A 24,750-nucleotide genomic window follows, 5' to 3' on the forward strand; every position below is an offset into this window, starting at 1 on the left:
GTTTTATGGCAATGTCTTACCCACAGGACCATAATGAAATTACTTTATAAGGTTAAAATTCAGAAAACAAGCGAAAAGCAATTCATTGCAACAATTTTACACTGTTCGTAAATAATTTTGTACATTTGTTTTGTTCGCTACTTCGCAGATAAATATATCATATCATTATTATGCTGTTATCTAATAATAGAAGTTAATTTGCAAGTTTGGAAATGTTTTCTGCCCGAAATTGCAGCGAAACCGAGGTTTTCACAGAACAAGCAGACAAAGAAAATCAGGAAAATTCAGAAAACCAAACTCCAGTTCGCACAAGAAAGTTATGGGTTGACTGTGAACCCTACACACCTCCTTCACAGGTGATATTATGACCACTAGCAATTTTATGTATTTAATTAACTTTGTGGCAACTGGCAACCCTGTCTAAAAATCTGTACTTTTTAGTTTTGAATTTTGATAGTAGTAATAAAAAAAATTTGTTTGTTGTAAAAGTTGTTTTTCTTTTTGCTTTCAGGAGCCAGCTGTTGATTCGCAGATCACCCTCAAACTCACACATTTTGCCAAGAAACCAATAATTGACTTCGGCGTGTGTAAAATAAAGAAAGAAGTTGTGAGGGAATTGGTTATTGACAACACTAACTGCTACGATGTTGATGTCTTTGTTGAAAGATTCCCATTCAAGAAAAACTTCAATGTTTCAAAGGTTTGTTTGTTTGTGGAATTACCATTGTCTTTGGTGAATAATAAATTAGTGATGGGACGAGTATCCGGTACTCGGTATCGATGGTATCAAAATATTTTGCCTCAGTTTTTGATACCAACATTCAATAACGAAGGCTGGTTTACACTATAAGAATAAGGGCAACTTTTTGTCAACATTTGCTTCGGACAGCATAAAATCTGGAAAAAAGTTCTGCCAGATTACGTATATTTTTTCGCTATTGTATGGAAATCACATTTTTGTACATGCTTCTGCATGTGTGTGTGTGCGCATGTACCCCAGCCAAGGCAAATAAATGAGCTAGTGATATACAACTAAGTACAACACTATATTTAAGTACTCATAATCGGTTTTAAAGGTTTTTACACTTAGTACTTGCTTCTGAATCTGGGATCGTCCCATCATTCAAATTTTTACAGAGACAGTTTACCATTGATGCAAACAGCCATGAGGTCTTGACATTAACTTGGACACCCAAAGATCCTGGAAACTATAGAGAACTGGGCATGGTGAATTATGAAGGGTTCAGACTTCAGTTTCTCATCTTGGGAACAGTAAAGGAAAATGTATTTTTGTGTAAACTTGTGAATAGTTTGTGTGTTAATGTATTGTTGCATACAGTAAAGCTTGGTTAATCCGGACCCGTTTGGTCCAAAAAAATTGTCCCGATTACGCTGTATTCGATTTAACTGGGGTTTACTGCACTTTTGTTTATTAAGACCCCTCTGTCACTTCATAAACAAAGGCATTTTCTATGTATATCTGTTTTTCTGTGTACATTATGCATGTTTGTTTTTTTAAAAAGAACCAACTTTATAGCGTAGAAGTTTTAGGTGAAATGTACTATTGTAGTTGGTAACTCCAAAACCGTATTCCAACATTTGTCAAGCGTTTTTTTCATACATTAATTTCAATTTTCTTGTTTCTAAAAAAATACAAGTTGCCATAGTATTGAATTTTATATTTAGCCTCCTAAACGGAGACGGAGACCACTGAGAGCTATGAACCTACAACAAAATACTGCTTCGACTATAAACCAACCCAAAACAGAAATAAAAGACATGACAAACAGGTTTGTAACATAAAGATATAATACACATATGCAATTCAAAGCTTTGAAAGGACATCATTACATTTTTTAGGTCACCATGCATTGTGAAGCAAGAATTTCAACTAGGTTTGTTGCCATAATATTTTTTTGCAAAAAAGTTGTAAATAGTGAGTTATTTACTTTTTTTAATTCAGGGAATATTGTCAAATCACAATCTCCACAAACAGCTTGTTTGGAACCAGTGCAGAGCTCTCCTGTAGAAATTAAGGTCAGTATTTTGACAATTGCAATTAAAAGCCTGCAGAATTTTGTTACAGCATGCACATAGTTTATTTAAAAAGTTTGTTTAAGGAAAGTTTAGATCAGGGGTCGGCAACCCCTGGTGCATATACCGAGGTGGTTTTTCATGGCCCGCCAACCGATTTGCATGTTTATATTAAAGTAACAATTTAACCTGGTAAACTGCTTGTTTTCGGTTTTATCATGCCATTGTCTTAAAATTGAACCTTACATGCACAAAACACTTTGCTTTCTCTTTATTATTGATATCTGCTGGCACGAACCACTATTATTTAAAAAAATGTTGGCACGCGAGGTCATTAATACATGGAAATAACAGGTAAATTGGCTCCTGTCGCCTAAAAGGTTGCCAGCCCCTGGTTTAGATCAAGTGTGCTTTTAAACATAAAATTAGCATGTATATATGTGTGCTACGTTATCTAGACTTCACCAAATTCAATTTCACCCACAAATAAAGAGAATGACGACTCGCTGCAAACACCACCCACTGTCAAGAAAATCCCATCATCGTCAAAACCAGATTTTGGTTCGTTAAACTGTAATTGTGTGTAAAAGTTTTACTGGACAATCTAGTGATATTGTGTGAGTAAATAAACATAAATTGTTAATGTCATCTTGTCTTTTTCAGAGTATTTTCAGTTTAAAGACCATCTGCAGCAGTCTCTTGGCCGCCCGACTTTTGTAGTGTCCCAGACGCCGCCATCAGAGCTACCTGCCCAGTGTAGAGCCACCATTCATGACAAGCTTCTACTTGAAGCAGCCGAACAGACAACACCAACAGGTCGACCGACGTTTCTTGTATCTGACACGCCAAAATCAGAACTGCCACAACATACTGAGGAACAAGGAGATAATGTACACGACTTTGACTCTTTGATTCGGTCATTTCATGAACGTGTTTGCAGACAGAACAGTGCAGGTAAATATGTCAGGTTACTAAAACAATTTTAATTTTCATCTGTATCCTGTAAATCAGGTATACACAGTTTTTTTTTTGCTCACGTCACAGTTTTTTTTTTACCCACCTCTAGTGTAATAGTTGAAACCTAAAAAAACGTGGTTTCTCTTCCTGTTTCACCCCACCCTCTTTCCCTAACATAAGTAGTTAGTTTTTATGGCGCTCCTTGACTGGTTCCACCCAACGTTTCCCCCCAGTGGTGTTCACCCACAATGCGCCAACCTTACTTTTTTGTGAGCCTCAGTCCCATAAGGCTTTTTAATACAGTGTACCACCAATGGTGCCAACCACTGTTTTGCACCCTATAACGTTTAACGTTGCGCAGCTATTTCAGACTTGGTGATTGTTTTAGTGTAATTTTGTCACTATGTTTTCTTTCAACAAGCGAAATTAACACAACTCAGCCCAACATAGGATAACCTTATAGTATTTCATCTACTTGTCCATCTTTTGATTTAGATAAACAAGTTTTCAATGATTCTTAAATGTTTAGAAACCCACCATTCATAATTGTACACTTTAGGTCTCTAGTTTATGTCGCACTGTTTTCACACAACTAGCCCACAAAAGCTTAAATACCTCTCTGACCCCCTAAATCCCTTTAAACCAGTTTTAGAAACCAATATCCAGCAAAAGAGTTGTAATCAACACATTTCGCCTGTGCATGTATTTACTTCCATATATACATGTGTAAGTTTGTATATGTGGTCGCAGTTTGTGCACAACTGCTCTGAATGATCAGATAAATTAACAGTTGTAATTAATTAACAACACACTTTAAGCTTAGAAATGATCAACCAAACTTGTTAGGTGATGCACCAGAAAATCTTCACAAAGATTCTACTGTGATTGTAAGCTCATCCCATGCAGCAGATTTAAACTACAGTCTACACAGCAACACTAGCACAGGTATATGTGTAAGCCTTGTTACTTTAACATAACAAAGCTATGGTCTTAATTCAATTAACAAATTGTTCAGTCTGGCCCTACCTGAGATATTTGTCTGGTTTTAAACAAACTGGACTTAATTATGTGGTGTCATAACTCATAAAAAAACTCTTGGGTAGAAATTCTTTTCTACTAGAAATAAAGTTGATGTATTTGTGATCCATGTTTCTGAAGATTGCCATTTCCTAAGTATTAGGAAATCTTTTTAATACAAATTGTTGCTTTGCAGCTACTTATGTTGTTGGGGAACTTACAAGAGATTCAGTAAAGGCTGGCAGTAAACGAAAAAGTGATTTGTGCCCCTCGCCACCAAAAAAGGTAGGAGATGGCATTATTATTGAGTTGTTCTTTAGACATTAGTTTAGCTAACTATGGGTTTTTGTTTATGCTGAACAGTCATGTTTTCTCTTGTTTTGTCAGCAAATAAAAAGTCCTAAACTTCAAACCTTGAGGAGACAAAGCAAAGGAACACCTGGAAAAAGTGGGAGAAGAAAAAGAGGTAACCTTATTAATTGTTCTTCATTCTGATTGGCAAATTTTGGTAAAAACACCACTTTCCAGTACACAGAACAAGGCCAAACTGTTTAAATCAGTGATTGTCAATGCTTTGAAAGGACTATACAAAGGGAACTAAAATTGAATAAATGTTTTTATTGTTTAAGCCTAAACCATTATCACTATTTTTTCTGTTCATGGGCATTTAAAATAACAATCTGTTAAGGTGTGATACTAAAAAACATGATATACTCCAATTAAGAACGATGCACAGAGTTCATCACTAATTTTGATTAGACATTTAGTGGTTCTTTTAAAGTTTTGAAATTCTTTTTTTTTTAATATCTTAAACGTCTATGTTAGGTTCTGGCACTCCCAAAGGCAAAACACTTCAGAAACTGCGAGCCGGCAAGTCAGGTCAGTCTACATTTCCATCTCCAAGAAAACTCTCGTACAAAAAATCGACATCCGTCAAGTGTGAGGTGCCAACTAGTGGTAACATGGTGAGCAAAGCGGCCAAACAACCGACACTAGCTGGCACCAAACGTTTATCTGCTATGCAAGCAAAGAAACCAACGAAAAAGAAGATTGTAAAAGGTAAGAAAAATAACAGTTTTCATGTCACTGAAAATGATAAAACCAGATGAAAGTGAATATTTTTGGCATGGTAGTTGTACAATAAACCTATGTTAAACCGGATTCAATTAAAGGGATAACTTGACGTACAACTGATTTTTAATGTGGTAAACGAATCGACATCATCTAATATGGATCTTTGCCAAACCTAACCTTGACAAATTTTCGGGTCCAGATTTACCAGGGTTAACTGTATTTTTTATATAGTAGTTTTGTTTGAACCACTTAATTGTACAAAAATATATTTGGACATGCAAATTTGTGCTGCTCATGTTTTACAGTTTTGTAAACAGAATGAATTTATGCACAAAACTTGCAATCACAAACATTTTGTTTAGGAATCCCAATGGCTCACCTGGTGCTGAAATCTGAATCAAACATGCCACAACAGCGCCACCCGTTAACCTATGCATCGAAAAATCAGTTTTACGATGCAAAGTGGAGGATTAAGCAGCAACGCGCGCTAGCTTGTTGGGCAAATTATATTTTGACCCCCGATGAATTTAAACCAAACAGCGAAAAACCTGGTAACACTTTGAAGATAGATTTATTTCTATTAGTAATATTAAAACTATGCTAAAAATTTGAATAGCATGATAGTTTACACTGTAAATTGAAAGAGCTTGTTTTTAATAATACATTAACAATTTGCTTTTGTTGCAATTAATCCATTTTTAAATTTAAAGTATTGACTACAAATGCTGTGTTAGTAAAACATGCATTGTGATTTGTAACGATTGTCCATTTTTAAACAATTCTTTACACTATTTCCAGTAAATTACAGCAGCTAAAAACCTAAAAGTGAAACAGAAACCATTTTAACATTGTAATTTGTTTCACACCAACATTTATAACCTACCGTATTTTACGGACCATAAAGCGCACCCGAGTATAAGGTCAATAAATTGCTTTAGTTTTTTGTTCATACATAAGGCGCACCGGGCTATAGAACGCAACATATTTTAAGGAGTATGGGTTACAAAAGTTTACTTGTTACGTAATAAATGTAAGCAAGTCACAATAGTACAAGAGCAAAAGAAAAAATGAGTCTAGTGAATATCACAGTTGCTAGTTGCTTTTACCGTAGTTTATTGTGTAAGACGGTGGTTTATTTATCTAATAATAGTATCGGTACTGGTTTTGAGTGTAGGCAATAAAGCACTACTTGATCCATACATTAGGCGCACCAGCTTAATTTGTGAGGGAAAAAAGGATTTAAATTGCGCCTTATGGTCCGTAAAATACGGTAAGCTAGGCTTGGCATAAAATCCAATTTGATGTATTTTTAGTAACTGACGTTTCAATCCTTGCGTCAACTGTAAAAATTGAACCAGCTATGAGTAAAGAAGCAGCATCACTTCGTGCGTACCAGTTCGGGTGTAGACTCAACAGTCTTCGAAGATCCGCTTGTAATCTATTTCACTCCACTAACATCTCAACAATCATTCGGAAAGTGGAAGAGGAGGTTGACACAGCAAGACTAAAAGTTCGAAATGATCGACCTCTGTGGAAAGATCTAGGTTGGTTATGTTGGAAAAGAAAGGGATTAAAAATTCAACAGATAAGGCCTATTAGAAATCCCTATTTGGCTGACTATTATTCCCTAACAGAAGTACCGCACTTTTTACTGTTGACAGTTGCATTACAAGTTCTTACTTATTAACGATCACCGGTGTGTGCATGTTTTTTTGTTAAACACTAGGTTTTCTAGTTTAAGCTAATTTGAAGTTTGGAAAAGTCCTGGACTATATTGTTGTGCCTGGCACCATTTATTTTCATGATTTTTCTTCCATGGGCTTCAAAATTGTCACAACCCTGTTCTACAAGGTTTTCTTAATATTTTTTAGGATGTAGACACAAACTGCTTTCCCTTCTAATGAGTTTCCACTCAATATGGCTGCGTCTTGGACTTGAGGCGATATTTGGTGAAATGATTCCAATATCAGAAGGCCAACATCCAACCACAGTTTTATCTCGGTTTATTAAACAAAGAGTTCTTCATGATGAAGACATCGCTGAAATGTTTGCACATCGCACTGTGCCTCACTCATTCAGACAAGGGTGAGATAATTGAGGACTACTGTACAAAAAATGTTGAAAATATTTTTTGTGCCCCCTGAAAAGTCAAAATACTGAAGTTCAATAATTTACCAAGTTGATCACAAAATAACATTCCAGAGAGTTTTTGGTGACCATGTATTGTAAAAAATTCAAATCTACGTTGTTATTGTCAGTGGCATCTGGAAGTTTTTTTTATTAAGATTTTTGAAAGGCTTTTTAAAATGGCAAACTATTTATTTCATTCATGAGGTGTGGGAAAATATATGTTAAAATGATATGACATGCAAATACAAGTTTTTTAGTGTTAATTTTCCATTCTTTATCTGTTGCAGATTTGAAGATGAATTGGGTAAACATGCTTTGAAAAAGATCTTCGTTCTCATTTATATGCTTGACCAGGCAAAGTTGGCTCGGCTTATTGACCATGACCCTTGTCTGTTTGAAAAGTAAGTGTTTAAAAATCGTTCTTAGTTTTTGGATCTTGGTTTGTGAAAGGATAAAAGAGTAAACAATTGATAAGCTGTAGACAGTACACATTGTTTCAACCTATAAGGTCCCATCAGTGCAGCTGGTGACAAGAGATAGGCCGTATTGGCTAGTGTAGCCATCCAACGACACTCATTTTGTTGGGAGTAACAGGGTAAAAACCCGTGCCTCACCTATTCTGTGTGATGCCACACCTGGGCATACACCACAGAGGAAACTAGTTCACAATGGCCAAGCAACTGTTTGGATCCAAAACTATGGTTAGAAGTCCTTAACAAGAGCCTATGTTTTTAAAAAATCTGGATAAATGCATATTCCAGTTAATCGCATGGAGTAGCTTGGCAAACTTAACACACAATGAAGTGCAATTTCTTGAAACCTCCCAAGCAAAGTGACTATATTTAGTTATGTATACAGAAGTGGTTCTCAAACTTTTTTTTGTTGCGACGCCTCTGGAAAAGTTTTCTGGACTTGCGACGCACCAGCAAATAAAAGTTAATTAAGAAACTTATTATTAAAGTTGTGTTTATTGGTACAACAACAAAACGTTCGAAACGGAAATAGTCTGCGACATCCTTGGAAAGTTGAAACGACGCACCAGGGCGTCGTGACGCACAGTTTGGAACTACTGGTTTACAGCATAATATTTAACTTTTTGCACAACAATTGTTTGTAAAAAATTATTGCAACCTTTGCTTTTCCAATTTAGGGGCGCTGGAATTACAAGCTGCAAGGAAGTTTTGGTCCAAATAGCTCGGGAGTTTTTAAGTGGCGAAGGAGACGTCGTGAAACATCTTAGCTACATCGGCTACCGAGTTTCACATCAACAATCTTACTTGGATGAGTTTGAATATGGAGTTAACAACATCGCTGTCGATATGAGGTGATAAAAGTGTTTGTTACATAACAGTTGGGCATGTGTGCATACTTTTTCACTTCGCTCTTACAAATGTTTTCCATGATAAAAAGCTGAATCAGTCATTTGTATTTGACAATTTTGCAAACAATGATAATAAACACATTGTTTTTAAATGAGTCTTGAAAAGAGATTCATTTGCAGCAGTTAACCTGCGTTTGTGCACACATTTTGAAAACAAACATAATTGCCAAAACAGAGAAAAAAAGTGTCAAAAAGAATAAGATTTTGTGTCTTAGTTTTCACTGTTGTGGAACAGTATACTATTCTAAACCACCAATCTTTAGCCTTGTGTCAATAATTTTGTTGTTTTATGCTTTAAAAATAATATGATCTCATGTGGTTAGCAGTAGTCCATTATTATGGCTAAAACTCATAATGTAGTGCAGCATTGAGTTATAAAATTGACACTGTATATTTATCTTGAAAAGGTTTGGTATAATCATACTTGTTCCTTTTTGCCTAGAAATGGAATACGCCTGACTAGAATGACAGAAATCCTCTTTCATGAATGGAGTTTGTCACCAAAATTACGAATTCCACCTGGAAGCCTTCTGCAAAAGCGACATAATATAGGGGTAAGGCATTCTTAAAACTAAATGAATAGAATCGCTTGTCGTACATTACACATCACACAAAGAAATAACTAAGATGAACACATTTACTAGTGATGGGACGATACCAAGTTTTGAAGCGAGTACCAATACCGAGTACGAGTACCACATGTATATACCTTCGATACCGAGTACTTAAGTGTAGTGTTGTACTTAGTTGTATATCACTGGCTAATTTATCTGCCATGGTCGGGGTACAGGCGTGCACACACGCATGCCGAAAAATGTAATCTCCACATGAGAGCGAAAAAAATATACGTAAACTGGCGGAACTTTTTTTGAAATTTTGTGCTGTCCGAAGCAAATATTGGCATAAAGTTGCCCGTATTCTTATGGTGTAAATCGGCCTTTGGTACTCGCACTGTGGTATCGAAAACTGAGGCAAACTATTTTGATACCGAGTACGAGAATCGATACCACTGAAATCGTTCGATACTTGCTCGATAATCGTACTCGTCCCATCACTAACATTCATACTGGGATCAGCCCTTAAGCGCCCATGCAGACCTGCGATCATGGCATACTCCATATGCACCACAAGTTTGGGAAATCTTTATTTCCAGGCTGAAATCAGTTGACAATCTTTTAAAAAACAAATATATTTCGCTAAAAAAGCATCTGTAGTAAAGGTGGAAATCGTTGCAACAATGGCAATAGAACAGGGAATGATTCCCAGAATCAATTTATCAGGATTTAAACTCATATGCAAATCATAATATGCCAGGCCTATTCAAAGAGTTATACCTATCAAGCCAGTCCTGTTGTGGGTTGGAATCCCACCGCAGAACAGATTTTTCTAGTCTGTGTCTTGCTGTGTGAGAATGCTTGGGAGGCCAGCTTGATTCGGTATAGCGCCTTTAATGGGCCTGGCATACTGTGATTCATGAAGAAATAGAATACAATTATGTACAATCTAGCTTGGGTTAGGTATGTTAATATATAGGTCTAATCACATTTTGTGACATATGTGCTGCTACTAAAACATGTGGTGTTAAAATATGTTTCATAAACAAACCAACTATTTCAGGTGGCTATTAAGGCTCTTGAGAGTCATGGAATTTCAGTGAAAGATGATGAAGGCAAGATAATTACCACCGAACACATTGTACACGGAAATCAGGACAAGACTTTAAGTTTGATTTGGAATATTGCAGCACATTTTCAGGTAAGAAAAGCATTTTTACAAATCTAATTCTACTTCTATTTATTGCATTTTAGGGGTTTTTGATAGTTTGGAAATAAGTGGTAAAAAAATTATAAAATTTTCTTTAACAATTTTCAGATAAAATAAGAAAAATGTAAGGTAACTACAAAAGCTCTGCCTGCTGTTTAGGGTGAAATATTTTGTTCGTTCATGTTTTGTTTTCAATGTATTTTAGTTGGTGAATGCTGTCAATCCACAAAACGTCGAGAAGGAAATTTGGTTTCTGGAGAAAACTCTTAAACTTAAACAACATCAACTTGGCTCAAAACCAACGAATCTTGTAAGTTAACAAACAAGAAACGACACATTAGTGATTTAGTCGTAGCCTACATGTTTATATTACTAGGTTGACAACATATCAAATTTTGCCAACAATAATACCAGGAAAAAAAAAATTAAATCCTTTGTAGGTCATATAATAACATACAGAAAACTTTAACAAATCTGAAATCATTTACTGTTTTTCACATACATATGTACATATATTGCACCTAAGTATAGGCATCATCTGTATCTTAAATGTTTTCAGTCTGGCAACTTTAACTTATGTGATTTTCAAGGTATTTGAAATAAACCAAGATGTAGAAGTTCCAGCAGTGGAAAAAACTTCAGCTCTGTTATTAAAATGGTGCCAGTAAGTCTAACATTTTTGTTGATTATTTGCAGATAATTACTGTAGTAAAATTTTCTGTGTCTCAAAAAGTAACTTTCCTGTTTTAGGTTTTGGAATGTTACAAATTATCTAAACAAAAAATATTAATTAAAATGGTTCTCAGAGGCATTCGTTTTGCAAGTCGTAAACTTTTTTTTTACAACTTTTATTATGTTAGCTTGCAAAGTGTGCCGCGGAATAAAAATTTAGTGGTTGAATGCATCACATGCTTGAATACCACTGATCTTGAACATGAATTAATATAAGGTGTTTTTTGTTGCAGACATGTTTGTGCGCACCATGACATCGAGGTCCACAATTTTGTAAACTCATTTGCTGATGGAACAGTTCTTGCTACTCTTATATCTCACTACCAACCCAATCTTATTCCACCAACCAGTGTTAGGATGGAAACCACTCTACATATGTGGGATCAACAGCCAGAAAAGGTAACAACTTAATAAACATGTTACACAGTGGTGGGATTCAGCCGGTTCGCATCTGTTCTATAGAACCATCTCACGAAATTTTATAAGATCAGCGAACTGGTTTACATTACTGGTTTCTGTCAATAGACTTTTTGTAACAATACCGGCTGAAAAATATGACTTTTGTGAAAGAACCGGATGACAAAAAATTGCATCCCACCTCTGATGTTACATAATTTGCTGTATTAATGTGGATCGCAATAACAACTGTATTAAACATGTTACATAATTATAATTTTTTGTAAAAAAATATACTGTCCAAAGATATAGATATCAGGCAAAACAGCATATTTTAGTATTTTCAACAATTCCTTTTTTGGCAAAACTGTTAAAAAATATGGTAATTCTGCTTTAGATAAATTCTAAGGAGCTTAATTATTGTTTTTGTTCATGTATGTATATTCTTCAATTTTAAGATTTGTGCACATTTTAGTTTCAATACTGTAGTACAGTTGTGAAATTAATTATTTTGTCGACTTTTTGTTTTTATCACTAAATGTTTGTGTGTTTCTTGTCAGGCAAGTGACAGCCAAACGTCAAGAGAAAGCTACTTGAAACTGACGAAAAATGAAAAGGTAAAGCTATTTACTAAGTTAAAAAAAAACTTTTGCTCTTGCAGTTAAAAAAACTTTTGCTCTTAAATTATTAGCATTCAAAATACATGTCAACAATTACTTCCATCTTGAACCCCAAGTTTCACAGCCAAAATGTATTTAATGCTACACTTCAATGCAAAATTTGAGTCTAAAAATTTAAAAACATATTTCAATGACACATACTCAAGTCAAAGATTTTATGCAATTCATAAAATAATTTTTAAAGTAAATAATCTATGTTACCACTTTACGATATAAATACCTGGGTTTAAATTGTCAATAAAATTGACTAAATACCATTTTTTTGTGGAAGTTCAGTGCTTAACATTATCTTTTGACATTTGTAAAGTTTTTACATCTTTTCAGGCCAACTTTCTGATGGTTAAGCGTGCTGCCCACGAGCTCGGTGGAATTCCATCGCTGATGTGTATCGATGATTTCTGTGGGACGATCCCCGATAGCAAAGTTTGTCGACTCTTAGTCGCCTATCTTTGCACAAGGTTGATCGATGTCCGAAGAGAAGAACAGTAAGTGATAAAGTTAGAGAGACTTTTTCATGAAAATTCCAACTCTAGTTATCTCACAAGCATTGTTTATTCCTTTGACTTTTAACCTTGGGCGCAGTGGGGCTTCACTATCCACAATGACGTTTTTGGTGGTCCACTGCAGGGGTCCGCAAATAGTGGGTCTGTATGTACTATAGATGCAATGCTTATATTCACGGAAAATTTAAAATATTTTGCGACCCAGACTGGAAGGTCTCGCGACCCAAATTTGGGTACAGTCTATGTAACAATGCAATAAGTTAAGCGTACCTGCGCAAGCAGTCATGCTTTTCTGTTACCATTTTGCTGAATAAATACGTTCGTTTACCTACTGTTTTATGTGCTGAGTTTCGCTTTATTTTGTGCAAGAAAATAGGAACTGACAAACGCATAATAGCAGTCTTGGTATTGATATTTAGTTGCTTAGCATGTAAGTTTGTGGAAAATACTAAGCAACTAAATAAAATGCTTGGGTCGCGATAATTTAGAGCAATTTTTTTAGGGACGCGCCAAAAAGTATTTGTGGACCCCTGGTCTACAGCACTGAATTTGGTTATAAACTAGAGACGATTGTATTTTAATACTGAATGAAGGTTTAAGAATCAGTTTTAGGCCAAAATGCTTGTTCTGTATGCTTACATCAATCTAATGAAAAAAGGGATGGTCCATGATATTAGTTTTTCTGCTTCCATGGCCAGAAACGAGTTGAGAACCACCGGGGTTGCACCTTCTCTGGGTGAACTTTTTGTTTCAAAATGTAAACCTAGAAGGTGATGCCAATCATAGGATGCCCTGTCCTTTTTATTTTTTTTAATTGTGGAAAGTCTCAAATTGTTTTTGTAAATTTGAGGCTTGTTTATGTATTTTTTCCATTTTGCTATGGTTATAGTATTTCAAGATACCATAGTCAGACAATCCTTTAATCATCATTTTAACCATCTGGTAGCTGCAAAAAGTGTATCAGGCCATCTAGGCCACCATAAGTTGTTTCATGAGTATTTTATTTTAAAAACAAAAGGATTTTTTTCCATTTGTTGGGGAAATCCAGTGTAGCTTTACAATGTTGGTCATGCGAACGACATTTTTCAGGGCAGCAAGGATCATACAAATGACCTGGAAAAATTTTCTAATCACCAAACAAGAAAGAGAACAAAGAAAAAGAAAGACGGAAATGGGAGAAAAAGCAGCAACGATTATCAACTCTTCTGTCAGAGCATGGATCTGCAGAAAAAGGTAATTGTTTACTTTAAACGTTCACCACTAAAAATATATGACAACTTTAAACATTGTATATGAATTACTGTTGATACACTACATCATAAACGCATAATTTCACTGCTTGAAGTTTTTTTTGGGTATTCTCCAGGTATCTGACTGTGAAAAATGCCTGCCAAGTTATCCAGGGGTTTTACAAGGCTAGCAAAGCCTCAAAAACTGCCAGAAAAGATTTTATTGCCAAACGAACTGCTGCCATTAAAATCCAATCTTTCGTCAGAATGTTTTTGGAAAAGCAACTCGCAAAGAAATTGCAACAAGAGCTTATTCTGATGAGAATTCATAATAAAGCAGCAACTATTCTCCAGGTAAACCCCCCAGTAATGGTAGTTTTTGTATGGCAGTATCATTGTATTGAACAATTGTTTGTCACATAATCATGATGTAAAACAACTAAACACTGAAATAGAACTTTTACACAGTGGTGTGAACACTTTACATGTATTTGAAAAGTTCTAGAAAGAAATACTTTGCCTACTCTGGTAACACAGCCAATGTCTTGTAGCTAACTGCACTGATATAAGTCAAAACAATGTACACTGTCTGCAGATTACATTTAAGTATATTGATGGGACAATTTTTACTTTCAAGTTTTGATAGATTTGCCTAATTTCAAAACATTTAAAGGCATACACAACGTAAAAGATGCGGTCATGTTGAAGCCATAACCATGTTTTACTTGATAAGATCTAAACACAAGCATATGAAATTAATTGCAAACTGAAACCCAACAGAAAAAATTACTAAATCAGACAAAAAACTGTAGAGCCCTCCTTACATTAGTTTTTGTATTTCTATAGAAAGCATGGAGAAGAGTTTGTTTCAATCGAGAACGAGAAAATGCTGCATTGAAGATACAGACTTGGTTCCGCTTTACCAGGCAACGCAAACGATATCTGCATCTTCGAAGATCATCATGTGTCATCCAAGAACACTGGAGGGCTTACCGAGCAGGGAGACAGCAAAAAGAGCTTTACACAACACTGCGAAGTACAGCAGTTTTCCTGCAATCTTGTGCACGCCGGCAACTTGCATTGAAAAGATACAACAAATTTCGTGAAGCTGTGATTGTAATTCAGAGTCATTGGAAAGGTGTAATGCAACGCAGAAAGTTTGTGACCTTGAAATCTAGTGCTTGTGTCATTCAAGTTCATTGGAGAGCCATCCTAGCTGCTCGTCAGTGTCAAAATTATTTTCAACTGCTTCGTTTGTCTGCTATAACCATCCAAGGAGCGTATCGACGACATCTACTAAGAAAGAAACAACAACAAGAAATAAAGCAACATGCTGCTGTTAAGATTCAAGCTCAATGGAGGTCTTACTTGCAACGGAAAGAGTTTTTGCAGACAAAGAAATGTGTGATTATGATTCAGGCTTGCTGGAGAGGTCACCTGCAAAAGAAGAATTTTATGGAGTTGAAAAATGCTGCCATGTTGATCCAAGCAAAATGGAAATCCACTTTAAAAGCCAAAGTGGTTAGAAACCAGTTTCTTGAGTTACGTATGTCCGTGATAAAGATGCAAGCACTCAGAAAGGGCACAGTTGAAAGAAGAAGGTTTCTCGCATACAAAAATGCAACTGTTGCTTTGCAGACTTACGTGAGAGGATGGTTGGCACGGCGACGATACCAGATACTGAAGTTGGATTTACAGCAAAAAATACAAGCTGCAATTTGTATTCAGTCTGCTTGGAAGAGCTATAAAGCTAAAACAGCTTATGTTGAAATTAGAAACGCTGCAATTGTTATTCAACAACACTGGAGAGCTACTATCTTTATGAGAAAACAAAAAGCCAATTTTCTTCAAATAAAGCAGTCCTGCTTGCGAATTCAGTCTTTTTATCGTGGATATGTCACCAGAAGAAAGTATTGCCAATTGAAAACAGCTGCATTGGTGATACAGCACCACTGGAAAGCAACAATCTTGGCAAAGAATGAAAGATCAAGGTTTCTTCAAATAAGAAAAAGTTGTATATTAATCCAGGCACATGTAAGAGGGTTTTTGGCTCGCAAAAGTTACATCATAAAGAAAAAAGCTGCTCTTGTTATTCAGGAACATTGGAGAGCTACAGTTTTGGCAAAAGAACAAAGAACCAGGTTTTTGGTACTAAAGAAATGTTGCTTGAAACTTCAATCCTATTGCAGAGGTTACATTGCTCGGCAAAGACTACTTCACAAAAAACATGCTGTCGCTATACTTCAGAAGCATTGGAAAGCTACTATATTGGCAAGAAAACAGAGGGCCAAGTATCAGGAATTAAAAAGGTCTTGTTTGATAATTCAAAAGTTCTATCGTGGATATATTGCCAAAAAGCGATATCAGGAAATTAAGAATGCTGCTATTATTCTTCAACAACAATGGAAAGCAATTCTTTTGTCAAGACAACAAAGAGAGAAATTCTTGCTAATAAGAAAAGCTTGCTTGCAAATTCAGTCATTTTATCGTTGCTATAGTTCAAGGCACAAGTATCTTCGCTTAAGGAGTGCTACTGTTGTCATTCAGCAACATTGGAAAGCCACAATTCTCGCAAGAAAAAAGAGAAGTGAATTTTTGTTGATAAAGAGATATTGTTTGAAAATCCAGTCATGTTTTAGAGGTTTTGTGGCAAGAAAAGACTTCAAGAGAAAAAAGAATGCTGCGATTGTTATCCAGCAATATTGGAGAGCAACTGTTCTGGCAAAAATGCAAAGAGAAAATTTTTTGCAATTAAAAAAGTCCTGTGTACAAATTCAGTCCCATTATCGGGGCTTTATTGCAAAACAAAGATATGTTGCCAAAAAGAATGCTGCCATTGTAATACAACAACATTGGAGAGCCACAATTTTAGCAAGGTTTGAAAGGACGAAATATCTTCAAACAAAGTCGGCTTGTCTAAAGATTCAAACCTACCACAGGGGCCATGTTGCAAGACAGAGATACTTATGTATTAAATCAGCTGTAACTGTTATTCAACAACACTGGAATGCTACAGTTTTGGCTAAAGTACAGAGGAATAAATTTTTGCAATTGAAAAAGTCCTGCATACAAATTCAGTCGTATTATCGAGGACATGTCGCAAGACAACGCTTTGTGGATAAAAAGAATGCTGCCATTGTTATTCAACAATATTGGAGGGCTACAATCTTGGCAAGAAAACAAAGAGCAGAATTTCTGAAAATGAAGATATCTTGCTTGCAAATTCAATCATATTACAGAGGGCATATTGTGAGGCAACAATTCCTAAGAAAAAGGAAAGCTGCTATTGTTATTCAGCGATATTGGAAAGCAACAATTTTGGCAAAGAAACAAAGAGAAAACTATATTCAAATGGGAAAATGTTGTTTGAAAATTCAGTCCATTTACAGAGGATATGTGGCAAGGCAACATTACCACAAACTGACAAAAGCTGCAAAGATTATTCAGCAACATTGGAAAGCCACAATACTTGCAAGGAAACAAAGAGACCAATACTTGAATATGAAGGAATGCTGCTTAAAAATCCAGTCGTATTATAGAGGGTTTGTTGCACGACAATGTTACCTACGCCAAAGAAATGCTGTCATCGTTATTCAACAACATTGGAAAGCTACAATCATGATGAAAAAACAAAGAACAGAATTTGTAAAAATGAAGGAATCTTGCTTGCAAATTCAATCATATTACAGAGGACATATTGTGAGACAACAATATCTAAGACAAAGGAAAGCTGTTGTTGTTATTCAACAACATTGGAGGGCTACAATCTTGGCAAAGGAACAAAGTGAAAAATATCTTCAACTGAGAAAATGTTGTTTGAAAATTCAGTCGTTTTACAAAGGATATGCGGCCAGGCAGCATTACCACAAAATGAAAAATGCTGCAATAGTCATTCAGCAACATTGGAGAGCCACAACACTCGAAAGAGAACAGAGAGACAAATACTTGAATATGAAGGAATGCTGCTTAAAAATCCAGTCATATTATAGAGGGTTTGTTGTACGACAATGTTACCTACGCCAAAGAAATGCTGTCATCGTTATTCAACAACTTTGGAAAGCTACAATCATGATGAAAAAACAAAGAACAGAATTCGTAAAAATGAAGGAATCTTGCTTGCAAATTCAATCATATTACAGAGGGCATATTGTGAGACAACAATACATAAGGAAAAGAAAAGCTGCCATTGTTATTCAGCGATATTGGAAAGCCACAATCTTGGCGAAGGAACAAAGAGAAAAATATCTTCAATTGAGAAAATGTTGTTTGAAAGTCCAGTCATTTTACAGAGGATATGTGGCAAGGCATCGCTTCCAAAAACTTAAGAAAGCTGCAATAGTCATTCAACAACATTGGAAAGCCACAATACTTGCAAGGAAACAAAGAAAAGAATTCTTATGCATGAAGAGATGCTGTTTGAATATTCAGTCGTATTACCGAGGACATGCTGCAAGACAACGCTATCAGCTTCTCAAAGATCAGGCTGAAGAAAAACAAAGAAACATAGCAGCAACATTAATCCAATCTTCTTGGAAAGGTCATATTAAACGAAGGGAGTTTTTCAGTCTAAAAAAGGCCACAATTACAATACAGGCATGGTACAGGTCTGTTAAAGCCAAGCAGAACTATCTTAAAATCAAAAATGCCGTAGTTACAATACAACTAAAATGGATGGCAACTATGCAGGCCCGAAAAGTGCAAAAGGATTTTAAAGCCCTAAAATCTGCTGTGATTACTGTCCAAGCTGCAAGAAGAGCAATTGTTCAAAGGAGAAAGTTTTTGGCAACTAAAAATGCAACTGTTACAATTCAGTCATTTGTCAAAGGTTGGTTGGCAAGGAAACAATACAAAGCAGCTAAATTGGCATTACGAAAGAGGAACAAGGCCGCTGTGTGTATTCAGTCTGCTTGGCGAGCTTTTAAAGCAAGACAAATGTTTATTAAAATCAGAAACGCAACTGTTACAATCCAGCGACACTGGAAAGCAACTGTTCTTGCAAGAAAGCAGAGGTCCCAATTTCTGAAACAAAAAATTTCTTGCTTGCAAATTCAGTCCTGTTACCGTGGTTACAGAGTCAGACAACAGTTCCTGATCTATCTTCGTCAAAAAACTGAAAAAACGCAAAGAAATAATGCTGCTATTATAATCCAATCTGCATGCAAAGGATACCAAGCAAAACAGGAATATCTATGCAAGAAAAAAGCTGCTATAACTATACAATCTCGTTACAAAGCATTTAAGGCCAGGCAAAACTATCTGATGGTTCGAAAAGCAGTGGTTATCATTCAACGAAAATGGAAGGCCACTCTACTTGCTAACAGGATTAGGAAAGAATTCAAAGTCCTGAAGTCATCTGTTGTAAAATTGCAGGCTGTGCGGCGAATGATTGTCCAAAGACGGAAATTCTTGGAAATAAAAAGTGCTGCTATCTTGATTCAAGCACATTTTCGTGGCTGGTCAATAAGACGCACCTACATTGCCAAAAGAGAAGCTGCTATTAAAATTCAAGCTTACTTTAGACGTATCTTATGTCAAAAATCCTATTTGGCGAAACGAAATGCTGCAGATTGCATGCAAAAGCGATTCAGAGCAAAACAGCTTGCCAACGCTACAAGAGCTCAATTCATGAAACAAAAGCAGTCTGCTATTTTGATACAAGCTTTCTACAGAGGTTATACTGCTCGAAAGCAGTTTAAACTTATGCAAGAAAAAGCTAGAAATGAGAAAGCTGCAATTGTTCTACAATCTTGGATCCGTGGATGTCAACAGAGACAAGCTTATGCTTTGTTACTGGAGAAAAAGGCTGCAAAAAGAAAGTTACAGCTTATGATGATTGGAATGGCTGCACAAGATCATCTCAATGCTATCATCATACAAAGGTAAGAGTATTTTACTCTGTAATATAGTTGAATTCCATGTTGTTTTGGGGGCTCAGCTAGATTTTTTAAACCATACTTCAATTAATTATATTGGCTTTTGCATACAGATTAATCAAAACCCAAGTGTTTGATTTTGCCATTTATCAAAAAAAAGTTGATTGGCATTTTTGTAGCATTTTATTTCTAGCCATTTTGCAACATTAGATTCTACCTGAGACATGGCAAATGAAAGTTTTGGCACAATAAAACAGATCAAGATGTAGGCTGTAACAATTTAGGTTTTAAGTTAATTTAGCATTACATTTTAAAAATGGCAAAAGAAACAGCATGTTTTACTTAAATGTATTTTCTTGCCTGTTTATGCATAATTTTTTATCATGTACTTATATCAGAGAGTAACATTGAATTGTAATTTTGCAGAGCGTACAGACGATCAGTGGTTCGAGCTCACCACAAACAACATATGCAACACGTTGTGCTGGTTCAACGAACGTGGAGGGCAAAACTAATGAGAAGAAAGTTTGTGAAGATGAGAAAAGCTGCCGTGGTTATTCAAAGGCAGTACAGAAGGTATGGGTTTGTAACCACATCAATATTTTGATCAAACATATTGATGTGATTTAACTATTTTTCAAGTATCTAATGTTCAAGGAATTCTTGTCGATCTATTAAATTCTGTTTGTTTTTCTCCACTTAACTTTATTTGAATACATTCTTATGTTCAAATAGTTCATTTCGATCTGTTAGTTCAGTTCTGTTTTGTGTTTTTCCACACTTGTTTTTGATACATTTAGGAAAAATCCTGGCTTCTAAATATGCATGCAGTTTCAAATAACCATTTAATGAAAAGTTTACAACCAGTTTTGCAAAGCTTACTTGGCCTTGTCTTTCCTATGTTTCAATTCACTTATTGTCACAATATTTTTGCAGACATTTCTTTCATCGACAACAGAAGGTGATTCTTATTCAAAGATGGTGGAGAACGTTGATGGAAAACAGAAAAGTGAAACAACAATACAAAGCAAGTTTGAAGATACAGGCAGCGTGGAGAGGGTGAGTTGAGAAGAAAAATATTAAGTTTTGTCCCAATGTTTTTCGTTAAGTTACAAAACAAAATCAAAGCTGGAACCTTTTAAAATATACTACATTGTTAATGTTTAGGTATTTTAATACACTGTTAAGAAAGTCTAAACTTAAAGAAAGTTTTTTTTTACATCTATATGTCATCTTAATTTGCATCCATATCTAAAGTTAGCTACAGGCCAGAAATGTTAAAAAAATATGCTATTTTGAAACCAAAAAAAATCTTGTCGTGGGTTTGAATTCCACTGAAGGTTGAATTTTTCTAGCCTACGCCTTGCCATTTGGAAATGCTTGGTGATCGGCTGATTCGGTATAACGCCTTCAATGTGCCTCTCATACTATGATTTACATATGAGTGTGCCGTGATTGCTGGTCTGCACAGACGCTTCAGAGCTGATCCCAGTTATGAATTTATGTTCATCTTAATTCAAACTGTGAATTTTTTAAGGTACAAAGTTAGAAAGTCCATGCTTGTATTTCCCGGTATCGCATTTCAACGAGCAAAACTTGAGGAAGCTACGAAACGGGCATCGCTGCATCCTGAAAACACTATTTACAACAGAATGGTTCTAGCGCTCGGGATCCTCTTCAATAAAAAGTATTTGAATCAAGTGAGAAGCGCCCTAGAAGAACTCGGTAAATATATTTCTACTTCTCATTTACATGTTATGATTAATTCTTTTTAAAGGATTTACACGCTAATTTTGAATTAAGGTTTTGGCGAATAATTTACATTATTTCACTTTTTGGGCTCTCTGTTTGATTTTACTGTTGCTTGTTGATATATTGTAAGAAACTGAGTTAAATGATAAATACAGCGGCCCAAATAGACGCGAAAAGGAAAGCGAGATGCTTTATTAATTAAACGTTCGGCAAATGCTCATGTCATCATTAGTGATATCAAGGGCCACATCAATTACACCCCGTTTATAGACACTTGTACAGCGTAGAATGTCGCTTTCTGCGTCTATTTGGGCCGTTATTTGCCATTAAACTTATTAACAGATCCGTATATAATTTCCAGACTTGTCAAAACTCATGTTTTCTAATTTCAATAGAATCACATTATTTTTTTGTCTGTTACCTAATTTTCATCATTTACAACATGTCTTTTTAACAGAGCGTGTATCTGGCCTTGTTGGTATTTGCTGCGTCCACATCACTGATGCAGGAGGACCTAGAGAATTATTCCGACTCCTTGGTGTTTGTAATCGAGACTTTGGAAGTGGAAGTGTTGCTCGATTGTCCCTAAGAATCCTTACCAACCTGCTGTCGGTGTGTACTTGTTATGTTTATTTGATACTGTAGGTTTAATTTAGTTTAATGCTAGGACACATAAAATTGCACAAAGCAAGGGAAATGTACATAAGTGTCACCAAGATGGTTACGTGATTAGCGCAGTGGCACTTTTGGAGGGCGATTTTGTAATTTGTAGGGGGGAATTTGTGTCAATGGTTGTCTGTGCTATGTGTTATTGCTGCATTTGCCATATATACGCTGAGGAAAAGAAAGTTTTCGTACATCATATGTTTAGTTTCTGTTCTGAGATTTACATTAAAACGGTAATGTAAACCATATTGTAGCAAACAAAATCTGTAGGGACAATTTGATTTAAATATCGACTAAAAGGCTGCACAGGACAAAAAAGGTTGGGAACCACTGGATTAGCGCAATCTTGTATTTTACGAGGTTGTTGGTTCTAATCTCAGCTCAGCCACTTGTGTCATTTAGTTAAAAACTTGAGCAACATTGCTCAAACCCAGTGGAACCCGATGAGTTGAACTAAATAGAAGACTTAGCAGAAACTGCGCGAGTAAAAAAAGTAAACAAAAAATATTTAACGCACTTGCAATAAAGGCAGGCGGCCCAATGGCGGACTGATTATGAGCATAACGCTTTCTTTCGTTACACCAACGTCCTAATCTTTACGTAAATTTTATTAGGTAACTCTGGAACCAACAATGTGTATTTTCAGAACCCGCCGTCATCAGAAGCAGTAAAGCTGATCATGGATGAAAACATAGATGATATTGTGAACGTTTTCCCCAAGTACCAGGATCGTGGTGGAAGGGATAAAAGCAGCCGACCAGTTTTCATCGCTGCTTGTGATCTACTGCTAGTTTATCTGCGGGACTCACAAAGAGCGAAGGTGGAAATTGATTCTTACATTATTAATTGGCTAGAACACTGTGTTATTTGCTTTGGCACGAGAAAGAATATGCAAGAACATTGTTGCTATTGAAGTCATGTGCCGTTTTGGCGCGAAATTAACTAGTTTATATTCCAATGCTGAAAAAAAGCAGTTAACTAGCACAAACTCCTTTACAAGTCAAAATGTTGACAATGTTACACTCTGTGGGTATAATTGCATCACACAACAAAATATCTACGATGTCACACTACAGAACGTCACATTTAAGTAGTTTTAGTGATTTTTTAATCTGTTATCTTTAATTACTTTTTAAACGGGAAAGTTGCCGGTTTTCAATTTGTTGCTGTTTTCAAATCTATTTTCAAAAAATTATTGGGTTAAATTATGTCGTATCTTTGTGTGTTTAGGATTTTGTTGAAAACCACCAGCTGAATGTACAGAGGATAAAAAATATACAAAAAGAAACTGAAAGACGATATAAAAAGCAGGTGGGTGAAAAATTGTCAGTTTGTTTGTGTAACTACGTTGGTTTGAATTAACGTTTGTTCTTGTAATTTAGTTTGAGCTACAAAAGTGAAAAAAATCCGTTTGAAATAAAAATAAAAGATTTATCATGCGTAAAATTATATTTCAAACAGAATGAACGCAGCAGCATTCAGAGGCGTATGACAGAAATACATGCTGTGGGATATTTGAACGATTCCACCATGATCGCAGAGCAGAGCTTCGTCAAGTAAGTTGGAAACAACATTAGAGAATCGGCTTGCTAAGACTGCTAGTCAAAAGAACATAGTGTTTCATTTTAACAGCAAGTATATTATGTTAATATTCATATCTATTGCGTTTGCGGTTGGATTACAACTCACGATTGTAGCCTAGTTTGTCGTACCGTGATTCCATATCCACAGTTGATCTACAACAAGGCTTCTTAATTGTTACTTTACCACACAACAACATTTACAAAACGCCCAGATGTGGGCGCTACTCTAACAAAGTAGCCAACATCTGCATAACTCAGCCCATGTCTTATTAGAACTGGTCAAAAATCACAATAGAATCAACGTGTTTTTTTGCAGAGAGCGCAGTTTTGTGAAGGGAATGTTTGTGTCAATGGCTTCAACCTCAACACCGACTAGATCAAAAGCGCCTAAACTCCCAGAAGCAACAAGCAAACAAAAAATCACGAGCAAAAAGCCTAAAGTGAAAGCAGCGCTCGTAAAACAACCAACAGAAGCTACTAGAGCGCACAGCAGGCCTAAGACGGCTGCTAAAGCGCATGTTGCTGTACCCGCGGTTCGCAAAGAAGCTTTAAAACCGGCTGAAAGTGGAGCTGGTCCGAGTAGGAGAAGAAGTGTTCAACCTGGAAGAAGCACTCAAGCTAAATGTGACCCAGTGGCTCCTGATTTAGCTGAGAAAGCTCTGCATAAACTAAACATGATCTGTGATATTTTCGAATTGTACAAATGATAGAATACTGCCAATTATTTTTGCCAATTTTCATTCTGGTCAACGCATAACTTGCATAATTTTTCTCTCATTTTCCACTTTGCTTCTGCTGCCTTGAGAATGGTTGTGGTGCTTTGATGAACTGCTAAGATGCTTGTATATATTTCACTGCTTACTGATCTATGCTATCATGTTAAATTTATCATTGTTGTAGTTCACGTGAGAATACATTTACTGTCAAAGCTTGTGTTAAGTCTGATATATTGATTCTTAGGCAGGGTTGCCATCAAAAT

General features: G+C 35.8%; 1 protein-coding gene across 1 annotated transcript; it reads left to right on the forward strand.

Moving 5' to 3' along the window:
• The first annotated feature begins 152 nt into the window (after positions 1 to 152).
• Positions 153 to 24,704, forward strand: LOC145204205 (uncharacterized). The gene is made up of 35 exons (XM_080076677.1): positions 153 to 356; positions 512 to 700; positions 1,138 to 1,284; positions 1,687 to 1,790; positions 1,861 to 1,895; positions 1,964 to 2,037; positions 2,493 to 2,595; positions 2,698 to 2,988; positions 3,838 to 3,936; positions 4,205 to 4,293; positions 4,396 to 4,474; positions 4,834 to 5,067; positions 5,445 to 5,633; positions 6,396 to 6,626; positions 6,954 to 7,167; positions 7,500 to 7,613; positions 8,363 to 8,536; positions 9,036 to 9,147; positions 10,211 to 10,348; positions 10,563 to 10,667; positions 10,948 to 11,021; positions 11,323 to 11,488; positions 12,046 to 12,102; positions 12,490 to 12,650; positions 13,758 to 13,901; positions 14,035 to 14,251; positions 14,744 to 19,776; positions 20,197 to 20,346; positions 20,707 to 20,829; positions 21,308 to 21,495; positions 21,980 to 22,134; positions 22,835 to 23,008; positions 23,419 to 23,499; positions 23,650 to 23,744; positions 24,088 to 24,704. Exons 1-35 carry the CDS (start codon positions 213 to 215, stop codon positions 24,476 to 24,478), a joined length of 10,074 nt encoding a protein of 3,357 aa, XP_079932803.1. The 5' UTR covers positions 153 to 212; the 3' UTR covers positions 24,479 to 24,704.
• Positions 24,705 to 24,750: the final 46 nt, after the last annotated feature.

The sequence above is a fragment of the Phallusia mammillata genome, chromosome 8 (genome assembly GCF_965637545.1).
Source record: "Phallusia mammillata chromosome 8, kaPhaMamm4.hap1.1, whole genome shotgun sequence".
Taxonomy (NCBI): Eukaryota; Metazoa; Chordata; class Ascidiacea; order Phlebobranchia; family Ascidiidae; genus Phallusia; species Phallusia mammillata.

Excerpts from the sequence above, each read along its gene's own strand:
- LOC145204205 (XM_080076677.1), top strand. The coding sequence starts at position 213 with ATGTTTTCTGCCCGAAATTGCAGCGAAACCGAGGTTTTCACAGAACAA. Across the intron at positions 1,896-1,963 it reads GAAGCAAGAATTTCAACTAG|GGAATATTGTCAAATCACAA; the intron begins GTTTGTTGCCAT and ends TTTTTAATTCAG. Across the intron at positions 2,596-2,697 it reads ATCGTCAAAACCAGATTTTG|AGTATTTTCAGTTTAAAGAC; the intron begins GTTCGTTAAACT and ends TGTCTTTTTCAG.